This window comes from Phoca vitulina, unplaced genomic scaffold, assembly GCF_004348235.1.
Source record: "Phoca vitulina isolate PV1807 unplaced genomic scaffold, GSC_HSeal_1.0 scaffold89, whole genome shotgun sequence".
NCBI lineage: Eukaryota > Metazoa > Chordata > Mammalia > Carnivora > Phocidae > Phoca > Phoca vitulina.
The window spans coordinates 1,660,087-1,673,114 of NW_022589792.1; the positions used below are offsets into that span (position 1 = coordinate 1,660,087).

The 13,028-nt window shown below is 53.3% G+C and overlaps 1 protein-coding gene across 11 annotated transcripts in view; it reads left to right on the top strand.

Annotated features, from left to right (window-relative positions):
• The window catches only part of SMARCA4 (SWI/SNF related, matrix associated, actin dependent regulator of chromatin, subfamily a, member 4), an 88,073-nt gene extending 76,158 nt beyond the window's left edge, over nucleotides 1–11,915 (top strand). For 9 of the 11 annotated variants that reach the window (XR_004298293.1, XM_032395893.1, XM_032395897.1 and 6 more), the window contains 5 exons: nucleotides 7,430–7,538; nucleotides 8,002–8,103; nucleotides 9,048–9,180; nucleotides 9,319–9,461; nucleotides 10,751–11,915. Coding sequence is in view for 10 of the 11 variants with exons in the window: in XM_032395893.1 (XP_032251784.1) it covers nucleotides 7,430–7,538; nucleotides 8,002–8,103; nucleotides 9,048–9,180; nucleotides 9,319–9,461; nucleotides 10,751–10,783 (520 nt within the window). In the remaining variant the exon portion in view is untranslated. The remainder of the gene's footprint in view (nucleotides 1–7,429; nucleotides 7,539–8,001; nucleotides 8,104–9,047; nucleotides 9,181–9,318; nucleotides 9,462–10,750) is intronic. The other 2 variants (XM_032395898.1, XM_032395902.1) reach the window with 1 other exon arrangement.
• Nucleotides 11,916–13,028: the final 1,113 nt, after the last annotated feature.

The following is a 13,028-nucleotide window of genomic DNA, read 5'->3' on the forward strand; positions in this document are numbered from 1 at the left end:
TCATGACCTGAGCCGAAGGCAGTCGCTTAACCAACTGAGCCACCCAGGTGCCCAAGAATAGGTAGATTTTAAAATAAAGCTAGAAGACAGCTAGCTAAAAGAATTGAAAGGTTAAGGTTCTAAGGTGAAACTAATTAAAGACGTAAGTTAACCAAGCTTAGAAGTTAGGAGGGAAGGAAGAGTGGGTATGAGGGTCTCAGGAAGGTATGGAGGTGGGTCTGTCAGTTCCAGATGGACCAGAGGACCCCCAGCACCCTGGGTTCCAGCGTGGGCATCCAGAGGTCTCTTCCATTTCAGAAGGGGCTGTGTGGCCTCCGCTGCTGCAGAGCCGCTCAGCACTCTAGGGGCTCCCGGGAGTACCAGCGGGCTGCGAATCCTGACTCATTCCAACCAGGAAGCACGCTTCTCAAGGCCCGGGTCACGCAGCCCTGCAGAAGGTGGCCTCAGGCCCCCCTACACTTGCATGACCAGCTCCACGCGCCTCTGACTGCAGCTCCCAGGGGAGCTGGGCTGGCTATGCCTCTCATTTTTACCCTCTCTCTCGTGCTGAGAAATGTTCTTTGCATGCCATGAACAGGTCCTGGGCTTCCTGCTCTTTGTCCTCATCACCCACAGCTGATGTCTTCTGAGCTCCGGCCGCTGCAGAGCGTGGTGCAAGGCCGGCGCTTGTGACACTCAGCGTCTGCTCGGGGAAGCCACAGAGTGGGTGACTGCAGCTAGGAGCCTGCCTGGATTATGATCCAGCTGCTGCTTTCTGTGTAATCCCGGGTCATGCATCTTTTTTCAAAGCTCAGGGTCTCGCCTCCAAAATGCATGTCAAATCCAAGTGCTTCCCCCACTCGGGTTACTTGTTTCTTTACTTTTTTTTTTAATTAACATATAGTGTACCATTAGTTTCAAAGGTAGAGTTCAGTTATCCCAAAGGCAAGGGAAACAAAAGCAAAAATGAACTATTGGGACTTCATCAAGATAAAAAGCTTTTGCACAGAATCAGGGTTTCTTTATAATGACATTTGGATCGAAGTGTTAAAACTGTATTAAGAAACACATCCCCCCCCCCCCCAAGATGTGTCCTTGCTTCATTTGAAACTTCGATCTCATTAGACACTTAACCAGCATCATGACCTGCGGCCAGTCTTGGTCCTGGCACACACACCCTGAAATAAAGCTTCCTCACACCTCTCTACTGGGAGAGTGCTGAGAACACAAGGCCAGCAACCTACAGACCATTATTCTCAGCGGGCTCATTGGTGAACGTCCTTTCCTTTCCCTTGTGCGGGAGTCAGAATTGTTTCTGTACCACGAAGCTGTAAGTCCAGCTGAGATTGCCCTTTCGGCAGGTGCAGGCTCTTCATAAAGAATTTGTAACTAAGTGGATCAGATTTCTCACATGTCTAATGCTCAAGTTATCCTTGATTTTGTAACACGTCAAAAAATTGAACCTAGAAAGTAATTGTATACTAATGAAGTAAATGAATAGGTTTTGTTATTTCACTTTGAAGTTTTGTTTATGGAAAATCTCCTGAGATTCTGTTTCAGACAGTCTTCGGCTAAATCAGTTTTGAAACTGCTGAGCTATTCATATCCAGGACCTTGCAGGTTCAGTTCGCTGATCAAGGGTCAAAAGAGAACATGGGGGGCACCTGGGTGACTCAGTCGGTTAAGCGGCTGCCTTCGGCTCAGGTAGCCCCGCATCGGGCTCCCTGCTCAGCAGAGAGCCTGCTTCTCCCTCTCTCTCTGCCTGCCTCTCTGCCTACTTGTGCTTTCTCTCTCTCTGTCAAATAAATGGATAAAATCTTAAAAAAAAAAAAAGTTTGCAATTAAAAAAAGAGCCAAGAACATGGTCCCAGGGCTCGAAGATGTCATTGAGCGATGTCATGGGAAGATGGACTGAACTGGACTCTAGGAAGGAGAGCGGGGATGAGGGACAGAGAAGGAGTCTTTCCTGGCAGTTTGGGACCACCTCCATACTTGACTAGCAGGGTCTGTCTTGGGCACCATCTTCACTTGATTGCTTGTGCCTGCCTGAGGGCAAAGGGATAGTGCTCTGATCTGCTTGCAATGTCTGCACTGGTCAGAGGAAAAGAAGGTGAGGACACCAGGCAGTATGTTGCCATCCCTGATATGGACAGACCTATTTCTCTGTTGTTTTTAAGATTCACACCAGTGGTCAACAAACCCGCAAAAAAATAAATCTGGTCCACCATCTGTGTGTGTATCACCCGTGAATTAAGAATGGTTTTTTTAGAGGATTTTAGAAAAATCAAAAGAATAATAATATTCCATGACATGAAATTATAGAAAATTCACATTTCATTGTTCATAGAATAAGTTTTATGGGAACACAGCCAAAGCTCATTTTTCTGCATCTTGTCTATGGCCACTTGAGTGCAAGAATGGCAGAGTTGAATAGTCGTGACAGAGATGAGATGGCCCACAAAGCCTGAAAGATTTACACTGGTGGTTTACAGAAAAAGTTTGCTGACCCTTGATTTAGAGCAGCATATGGGAATGAGTGGGAGAGATCCCTGACTTAGTCATGGGGGGTGACCTGTGCGCAAGCCCTGCCTGCCACCGGCTCTCATTGCCCCTCTGGTTTCTCCATCTGTTGGAAAGGGATATGGATGGATGACTTCTTCGATGCAGAGAGTTCGTGGTTCTGTCCCATTCAGGGGCCTCTTGGTCTATTCTGATTCTCTTTGTTCTTTCTCCGCATGTTGTAATTTTATTTTAAAGACACAGTGAAGGGACATTTGGACTTTTAGGCTCTGTGTGTCAGGAAGCTAGTTCTGAGACCTTCATGTCTAGGGATTCCTTTGGCTGGAAGACCATAGAGGAGTTAGCAAAGACTGGCTTTCGGGACCCAGAGCTGTCCACCACCTCTCCCCTTACCCCGTACGGTGACCTGTGGCTGCCGCAGCTCTGGGCTTCCATCCTGAAGGCTTCACACCCCAAGAGGAAAGCAACCTCTGCTTCCTCAACTCCTGATGGAAAGTCACAGGGAGGGCTCTGACTGGCTAGCTTGTGTCCCAGGGCTTTGCCTTGACCCATCACCAAGACCAGATGGGTGAGGTACAGCACTTGATCCCGCCCAAGCCTTGGGGGAGGGGTTGGGACTCAGTGTTGGGCAGCGCCACCAGAACCCTGAGTTGGCGTAGGGGAGGGCCCACTTCCTTAGGGAGGCAGAGGCCATCTGGGCGGGTCGAATAATAAAGATCCTTACCAGGGCTCTTCAGGATCCAAGAAGGGCGTGTAAAACTAGACCAAGCCCTGTCCCAGCAGAGTTAGAGAGTTAGACTTGTTGCCAAACCTCATTCAGCGAGAAGCACCCACTAGCCTAGACTTGGGAGGAACTGGGGGCTTCGGGCAAGGGGCCCCGATCGTGTCTCGTGTCCTGAAGTAATGGGGGCGGGGCAGTGAACGAGGTAGAAGGAAATCCCTGCTCTGGGAGCTTGTGTCTGGAGGCACGAGAATAGCATCCTCGTCGCGTCCTCGTTCTTGCCACACACATCGGTGGCAGAGGCTGCTGTCGCTCTTATTGCCAAACCAGGTGGGAGCCCAGGCTTATGTCTGAAGGGAGGTCTGGTCCTCACAGCCTCAGGGTTTTCCCAAGCTCCTTCACTCCCAGATCGCTCTGCCTGCAGAAGCTCTTCAGGGCAAGTCTCATAAGACAGGAGGCTGACAGGGGCACACAGCAGTGCCTTCTCAGGGCGGGGGGGGGGCTTCCTGGTAGTTGCTGCCAATCCTTTCTGGAACGGGGTGGTATATAAATGACCATACGGCATGGGGGGGCGGGGCAGTGAGGCACCCTTGTTCGGAGATGACCTTTGTGACACCCAGGTTTGAACCCTGCTCCAAGACCCTGAGACTTTCACCCTGAGCTGTCTGTTCTTCATTCAGCAAATGTTTATTGAGCACCTGCTCTGTACCAGGCTTTGTTCCGTGCCAGAGAGAGAGCGGGAAGTAACACAGGCAAGGCCTCTACCCTCATGGCTTGCGTTCTGGTCTAGCGAGGACTCAGACACATGGGATTTGGTTGGGAGAAGTGACACTGATCCGGGTGACTGGCTTCATAGCTAATAACGTAAAGAGGTTGAATTGTCAACATTTCTAAAACAAAATGCAGTACCCCTGTGACAGGACAGGAGAAATACCAAGTAGAAAAGGAAGTATTGATAAATTGGAATTTGATTAAAACTAAGATCTGTTCATCAAAAGATACCATCAAGAGAGTAAGAAGACACGACGTAGACTGGAAAAGGGGTTTGCAGAAAGGGCTCTCTGAAGGAGGATAAAGACGTGCACAGGTGCTGCCAGAAAGAGGTCGTCGGGGGACTATTCCACCTATGAAACGGTGCCTGGTTTCGCTGCTCACCGAGGAATCGTGAGTTAAAAGCGCACGGAGGCAGCAGTTCGCAGCCAGCGTGTAGAATAGCCACACCGCCCAGGAATGCCACCGTGGACGCAGTGAGCGGGGGCTCGGTGTCCACTGACGCTGAGTGCCCCTGCCCTGCTCTCCAGCTCTCCACCTGCCGGTGTGTGCCCAGAAGACGTGCAAGCCGGACGCTTGGACGTGAGTGTCTGCAGCCACGTGCTTCTGGATACCCAGCCCAGGTGCCAGTCCAAGCATGTGCCCACCACGGGGCATGAGGCGGCTCCTGAGATGCCCAAGACAGATCTCACAGCGATGAGGGAGGCGGCCAGACCTGGGAGCTGACCGCGCGGGACCCCATAACATCAAGTTCAAGAAGAGGCCAAGCACACCCAGGTCCCAGAGGTCAGGCGGGCTCTCAGGAGCCTGGCGCACCTCGGGGAGCTGAGCCCTAAGGATCTTATATCTCAGTCATTCTTTTTTGTTACCATCTGTAAGGGCGGGTGAGGGGGGCCACAGAACCTTGGGGGGAGTGGACATTGCTCTGAGGTGATGTGAGGGCTGCAGCTGGGCTTCCCGGGGAGCGGTGGCTTTGATGATTCTGAGGAGGTGGGAGAGAGGGATGCTGAGGTCAGAGGTCTGGAGGGCCAGGCTGCCACTGCCGGGACTTTGGGTTTCATTCCCAGTGAGGTAGACAGCTGTGACTTGTCCACCTCTAACACAGAGGGGAGGAGGGCTGGAAGGTTCTTGGCCCCGAGCCCGCCGCAGCGCTGCCTGGTGGTGGGGTGGGGGTCTCCAGAGGACTTCTAAGGATTAAAAATGACATCTCCGCACTTTGGCAACTAAAATGTTATGACAGTGGATTTGCTGTTTGAGAGAGGAAGCCTTTAAAAGTCCCCCATCGTCCTGGGGCCCTGTCCGTCTATCACGCACACCCAGTTCCGGGCTATCTGCACTCCCGAGCTCATTGCACCAGAGAAACGTCACGCACAGGGTGGCCAAGCAGGCCTTTATTCCTCAGTTACACCCTCATTCCGAAGGTTTGTAAGAGGCGCCCCGTTGCTCCCCGTTCTTTCCTGTCTCCACCAATTTCTTTGCCCAATGGAAGTGAGGTTTTACTACAAAACTTTCCACTGTATTCCAGCACTAGAGTCCTACTTCGTGAGCTCCCTCGAAGGCCATGCACATCCCAAGGCCCAGCCACCTTCACAGATGCCACAGATGAGCACGGGGGGGGGGGGGGGGGCGGCGTGTGGCCTAGAGAGCCCAGCCTTAGCACCGTGCACGGCACACTCTCCACACCCATCAGTGAGCAGCAAAATGAATGTAGTGGGTCAACTGGCATTTCTAGAAAGTGAAATAGTGGAGAAAACAGAGTTCATCTCACTGAACAAGGGAGACCCTGTGCGGGGAAACCTCTGCTACTTTCTGGCTATGGGTGCGTGTCCTCTATCAGAGTGGAAGCTGTGGCTGCCGCTGTGCATCATGGTCAAGAGTATAAGGATAGTGCTGTCGGGATGAGAAAGGGGAGCTCCTAGAAGGTTAGGGGGACAGCACGACGTGTGCAGGTGGGTGAGTGGTGGGTTGCGGCTCAGGTCTGCCTCTCCCGGGTCGAGTGCCCGCTGCCTTCAGATACCGGTTCTTGTTTTCAGAGTTACGTAAACAAGCTCTGGGTGTCTGTGGCCAAGCCACCCAGCAGCCTGTTCCCGGAGAGAAGGGAAGCCTGCTACTCCAGGGAGGGCACTTCAGGGTTTACTGCCGGATGCTCCCAACATCACGACTGCATTAAGGAGCAGCTTTGCCAGGACTGCCTCCCCGAGGCTTCTCCTGGCCGGGACCCCAGAAACCTTGCTCATTCAGGGTTTCTGTGCATCACAGGGTAGCTGGGGTCGTCAGCTACAGGCCAGACAGACAGGAGCTGGAATCTGGTCTCCGCACCTTGCTGGCTTTAGCCAGCCATCATCATTCAGTCCTTGCTCTGGGCTGGACACTTGACACACAAGTTCCCAGCAAGCCCTGCCCACACACAGCCTGCCTTGGGCCTCTGCCTTCCAATCTTTCATCCCAGTGCCAAGTGGGGGTGCCTGCGCTCAGGGAGTGCCAGCTTCCCACTTCCTTCCAGGTTGCATTTTCAGCCACATCCTGCCCTGTATTGGGTCCAGCTGGTCACAGATAAGGGAGGGCAGGCCACCCGTAGGCAAGCCTTGGAGCAGGGCCTCGACCAGCTCACCGGCTCCCCGGATCCCCCAGGGCAGGGTCCGTGTCTCCAGGCTGACAGACCAGAAAGGGAGACTGAGCTCATAAGAGTTCGTCTTCTCCCGTCTGCCAGTCCTTGAATCGCCTGCACCCTCCCTCCTCAGGCCCAGGAGTGATGTTCCCTCTGAGCTCCTGTCCCCAGACAGAGCCAGGCCTGGGTGTGGCACAGCCTGGTGGCCAAGTGCACGGCTCCTCTCATAGGCCCAGGAGACAGCACCTGGGACCCCGCCACGTCTCAGGGCTGCTCCCAGTGCGTCTTTTCTCTGCTCCCTTGTGGAAAACCAGTGCTTTCCCAATGGCAAGGACTAGAAAACCGCTCAGGTCTTCCATTAGGGTCTTTCCAGGGGGCATCTCTCCTCCACCGGTCTTTGCCAAATTCTCTGAAGTTCACGGCTCCTAAGTGCTGCCTGTGAGAGACATGCTTGCAAAACTTGCAAAAAGTGGTCTCTCTCTGAGAACCAGCACTTACTGCTCCCGACATAAGCCGACTGATTTTTGCGTCGTACATAACTGTAATCATGATTCTGCCTCTTTCAAGTGCTGAGGCTCTGGCTGCACGGCCTCTGGTGATGTTCCCTCCAGGAGCCAGGGGTGATTGGGGGAGGGCAGAGTCTGGATTCAAATGCATCCCTGGCCCCTCTCAAGAATGTTCTAGAACTCACAAGACAGTACACGTATGGGAGACAGTACATGTATGAGCGCTTCGAATTTCTCATTCCTCAAACAATGGGTGGCGGCCAAGCGGGGGCTCCCCCAGCAGGCGGGGCCTGGGAGTGACGCCCACTCTGTCCCGCCTTGCAGTAGTAGTGGACGTCAGCTCAGCGAGGTGTTCATCCAGCTGCCCTCTCGCAAGGAGCTGCCCGAGTATTACGAGCTCATCCGCAAGCCTGTGGACTTCAAGAAGATAAAGGTAAGCCTGGCATAGGGTGTGGGAAGTGGGGGTTCTCCGCAGAAGTGTGCCCACATCAGTGTTTGGGGAATCTGACCCAGTACCTTCCACATCTGGGCGCTACTGGGGTGTATGGGACAGATGACCACGGTGCAGACTGGGCAGAGCCTGGGCTCTCTGACCAGGGGCCCAGTCACAGGCTCGTGGGATTCCTCGTGGCCTCAAGAGCCCCAGCAGCCCAGTTTGTGGGAGAAGGTCCTAAGGGTATGTTGGTGGGCAGTGTGTTCAGGGCTCCTTCAAGGTTACCCATGACCTAGGCTTCAGAAGTACAGCTCTGTGTTCAGTGGGCCTGGGCTTCTGAGTCTGTATAGAGGTGCCCAGAAGACAGGGCCATGACCTTGTTAGGCAGAGGGCCTCCCGGCCCCAGGGTCCCCGGGCACAAGGCAGATTCCCAAGGTAAGGCTGCTTTTCCCACCGCCCACAGGAGCGCATCCGCAACCACAAGTACCGCAGCCTCAATGACCTGGAGAAGGACGTCATGCTGCTGTGCCAGAACGCTCAGACCTTCAACCTGGAGGGCTCCCTGGTGAGGAGGCCCCCGGGGTGGAGGGCACGCACTCCTAGCTTTGGCCACCTTCACAGCTAGGCCCCAATTCAGCACGCCCCTTGCTCTGTTTTAAATTGACTGATTAAGGGGCGCCTGAGTGGCTCAATTGGTTGAGTGTCCAACTCTTGATCTCAGCTCAGGTCTTTTTTTTTTTCAGACTTTATTTATATTCATTTGAGAGAGCACAAGCAGGGGGAGAAGGAGAAGCAGACTCCCCACTGAGCAGGGAGCCCAACGTGGGGCTCGATCTCAGGGTCATGAGTTCAAGCCCTGCACTGGGCTTCACGCCGGCGTGGATGCCAAAACAGATTGATAGAAAAGAATTCCCAACCACTTAGAATATTTTGTCAACTATAAAAGCAATGTATTCCTTACTAAAAGAGGCAGAAAAAAAAAAAGATTAGAGGAAATGAACTCCGTCTGATCCATCCAGGATGACTCAGTGAGCAATCCAGTATATATGTTGGAATTTTACTTTGAATTCACTAGGGACTTCTCGAAAGGAATCGTGTGGATGTGTCCTTTCCTGCAGTGAAATTAACACACACACACACAACGTCAACTTAGCAAACTTTTCCTAAGTGTACTTAGGATTGATTCTCGTGGAAAAGAGATTTTACAGTCCTAAATTTGGGGGAAATGCTGCCTTAAACAAGGGACATGCGTTTCCAGCAATACTGCAGACCTTCTCAGAGCCTTTAAAAGCCTATGCTCACTGGGATTCTTTAGGGGAAGGGAGGAACTTGTAGTCGTTCCTAAACTAACACATCCACACTTTTCTCCGGCTCTCATGTTCTCTCAGGCCCTGATTGGGAAAGGGTTACTGAGGGCCCTCTGCCCTGCACAGGCTGTCCTGCCAGAGGGCAGGGCCAATGGCCCCCATCAGGCCCCAGCCCACTCAAACCCCACGTGTCTCCTTCCAGATCTATGAAGATTCCATCGTTCTGCAGTCAGTTTTCACCAGCGTGCGGCAGAAAATAGAGAAAGAAGATGACAGTGAGGGCGAGGAGAGCGAGGAAGAAGAGGAGGGCGAGGAGGAAGGCTCTGAGTCTGAGTGTGAGTCCCAACGGTGGGTGGTTGGGCAGACCAACATCACAGCCAGGCAGCTCCCAGCTGCCCCTGACTCAGCTTGGCATGCTCTCCCAAGCTCACGTCTTTCTTTCTTTTTCCCCCACTTTCTGGTCCCTACCCCAGCCCGCTCGGTCAAAGTGAAGATCAAGCTGGGCCGGAAGGAGAAGGCACAGGATCGGCTGAAGGGGGGCCGGCGACGGCCGAGCCGCGGTTCGCGGGCCAAGCCGGTGGTCAGCGATGATGATAGTGAAGAGGAGCAGGAGGAGGTGAGCCCCCAGGGCCCCGCCGTGGGCAGGAGCAGGTGGCCAGTGGCACTTGGGTCTTTGGGGCTCTGTCCCCATGCCAGGTCTTGGACCCTTCTGTCATGGCGTGGGGAGGGTCGGTGCTCTTAACGGCCCACTCCACAGATAGGGAAACTGAGGCTCAGGGTTGTACAGGGCATAACTCCAGACCAGGTCTGTGTGGCCCTAGTGGAACCAGTGCTCTGAGGCCAGTGGGACTGGGTCTATATCGAGGGTGGGGTCAGGAGGCAGCGGGATGGAAGATGCCACCAGACAGTCCCCCATCTGTCACCCCTGAGCAGACACAGCCCCCTCTGTAGGAGGATTTCCAAACAATGGTGGTGGATAAACACAAAAACCAAAATCCCGTGACCTGAAATTAGCAAAACGGTGCAGAACAGATCCCGTGAATGGTGCCGTGAGTGGTGTCTGGATGTCGCCTGTCCCCCGGAGCAGGCTGCCATCCTGGTGCACAGGGAGGAACTGCAGGAGCATCAGGCCCACGGTGGGCATGGGGGGTGGTAGCAGACCCGCTTGCCACATTTAAAGAAGCTTTGCCCTCTGGCTGGGGCCTGCGTGCCCGGCCCTTCCCTGTTGCGGGAGCTGGGCAGTTGACTTAACCTCTGAGGCTCAGTTTCCACTTCTAGAAAACAGGGAGGCCCAGAGGATTTCCTGGGGCCTGGCTTCTGGCAGAACCCGTTGAGTGCCATCTCAGGGTTGCTGTTTTTCTCATGCAGCCAGTTGCAGTAATAGCAAAATCTGGCGCTTCGGAACAAACCTGACCGTACACATGATAACCTGATGAGGACATTAATGATGTCCTGGCCAACGGAGGGGTGGCGTCTGTTACAGAGAGGAGCGTCTGGGCTGTAAAGCTCCCCATCTGCCCAGTCCGGATGCAGCAGAGCGTTTTGTGGCCCTTGCCAAGCTGTTTAAAACGTTTGTGCGGAAGAACAAACATCCTACATAGTGAGGAATAGCCATGGTGGTTTTGAAGCCGCAGGTCAGGGGCACAGGGCCAGGCACGCCGTGGTGGGAGGAAGCAGAGAGGGCACAGTGAGTCTCCCAGGTCCAAGGAAGAGTCCGTGTGGGCGCAGGGGCCAGGCCCTGGGAGAAGAACGACATTGGGGTTTGGCTCACGGTGCCCCCCTGCTGCCTGCTCACCCCCAGTGAGGGCAGTTCAGCCGGCCAACATGCTCAGCGCCTGGGTAGGCCCGAGTGGGGGGCCCTCGACGGTGGGGCTGACCATGCTCTCTCCTCCTGTCCCCCTCCAGGACCGCTCAGGAAGTGGCAGCGAGGAAGACTGAGTCCCAACATTCCAGAGTCTCGACCCTGGGCCCCTGGTTCCAGAGCCGAGGCGGCGTAGCCCTTAGCAGTAACGGGTAGCAGCAGATGTAGTTTCAGCCTGGGGGTAAAAACTGTATAAACGAAAAGCTTCCATATTTATACAGCAGAGAAGATGTAGGACTGTTTGTGTCTGGCCCTGTCCTGGCGTCAGTAGCGTTTGTAACAGCATTAACTGTTGAAAACAAGAATTAGGACTCGGGGAACACGCGACACCCGGTTGTCTCCTTTCCCGGCAGTCCCGTCACGGCCGCAGTTGGGAGTCACTGTAGTTTCAGCCCTGGGTGCACGCGTGTAGCCGTCCACCCCTCGTACTGTATTCTGCGGGACAGGTCAGACCCGCTGGGGCCGGGGCCACAGGCCCGGCGGGGGTATGTCAGTGTCACTGGATGTCAAACAGTAATAAATTAAACAGACCACAAAGCTCACGGCCTTGCCTTCTGGTGGACTCATTCCAGGCTCCCTGCGGGGTCGCCGATGCCTTAGGGGCCCCGTCCTCCTCCCGTCCCCACATCCCACAGGGTCCATTTCACAGGGGAGGACACTGAGGCCCAGGCAGAGGAAAGTTCAGACCTGCCCAGTCGCCACACCCTCTGGTCTCCAGCTCAGGCTCTTGGCCCTGCTGGGTGCCCTTGCCATGCAGGGAGCAAGCAGCTCGCTCCCTTCCCTGCCTACAGCCGAGGCAGGGTCGGGGAGACAGTCACAGAACCGGGCTCGTGCCACACAGAGGTCAGTGTCGTGGCTTGGGAAGCCCGGGGCACTGTGGGAGCCCATGCAACCAAAGAGAGCTTCCAAGTCCAGAATGTACGTTGAGTTCTATAATTCGTGTCTCTTCAATAAGATCTTCTTTTCATGACTTGCCTTTGATTCTCTAAACGCTGTTTCCGGTAGTTCTAACATATTAATAACAGCTGCTTTGAAGTCCAACATCTGGACCCTCTCAGAGAAAGGGTCTATTGACTACTTTTTCCCTCTGTGTCAGTCACGCTGGTTTCTTGGTGTGCCTTGCATTTTTTTTTTTTTTTTCCGTTCAAAATGGACATTTTAGGGGCTCCTGGGTGGCTCAGTCTGTTAAGTGTCTGTCTTCGGCTCAGGTCATGATCCCGGGGCCTGGGATCGAGCCCTGCATCGGGCTCCCCGCTCGGCGGGAAGCCTGCTTCTCCCTCTCCCACTCCCCCTGCTTGTGTTCCCGCTCTCGCTGTCTCTCTCTGTCAAATAAATAAATAAAAATTTTAAAATCTTAAAAAAAAACAAACACAAAACAGTGCACCTGGGTGGCTCAGTCATTAAGCATCTGCCTTCAGCTCAGGTCATGATCCCAGGGTCCTGGGATCTAGCCCCACATCAGGCTCCCTGCCCACTGGGGAGTCTGCTTCGCCCTCTCCCTCTGCTTGCTGCTTGTGTTCCCTCTCTTGCTGTGTCTCAAATAAATAAAATCTTTAAAAAAAAACACAAAACAAAAAAATGGGCATTTTAAATAATAGATTGTAGCAACTCTGAATTCTAAATTCGCCCCCACCCCCGCCATGGGGAGTTTCGTGGATGATGGCTTTGCTTTCTTTGTTTAAGAATTGCTGCTCTACAGAAATGGAGAAGGAAAAAAAGAACCCAAGAGCTAATTTTCTGGAAGGACAAAATGCAAAACCAACTTTGATTAAACAGAGGATATATAAAAGGCAAGTTAAAAACCTGGGTACAGGGGCGCCTGGGTGGCTCAGTCGTTAAGCGTCTGCCTTCGGCTCAGGTCATGATCCCAGGGCCCTGGGATCGAGCCCCGCATCGGGCTCCCTGCTTGGCAGGAAGCCTGCTTCTCCCTCTCCCACTTCCCCTGCTTGTGTTCCTGCTCTCGCTATCTCTCTTGTCAAATAAATAAATAAAATCTTTAAAAAAAAAAAAAAACCTGGGTACAGGGAAACAACACACACACATTGAGCAACTTGTATAGTTTTCATTATTGTACTTCGTACAACTGTAACAAAGAATGAGCCAGCTCTGTGTACTGATATGAAAGTCTCCAAGGTATGTGTATTTCTCAAATATATATCATTTAAGATGTATAAAGATGTGTCGATACACATAAAAAAAAAAAAAGAATTACTGATCTAACTCTGTAGGGTCTGCCTCCCCCACAGCAAGTAGCTGCTGATGTTTCTGCTCAGGTTTGGGGTTTTGTTTTTAGGCTGCCTTCCTCTACGTATCACCCCTGGG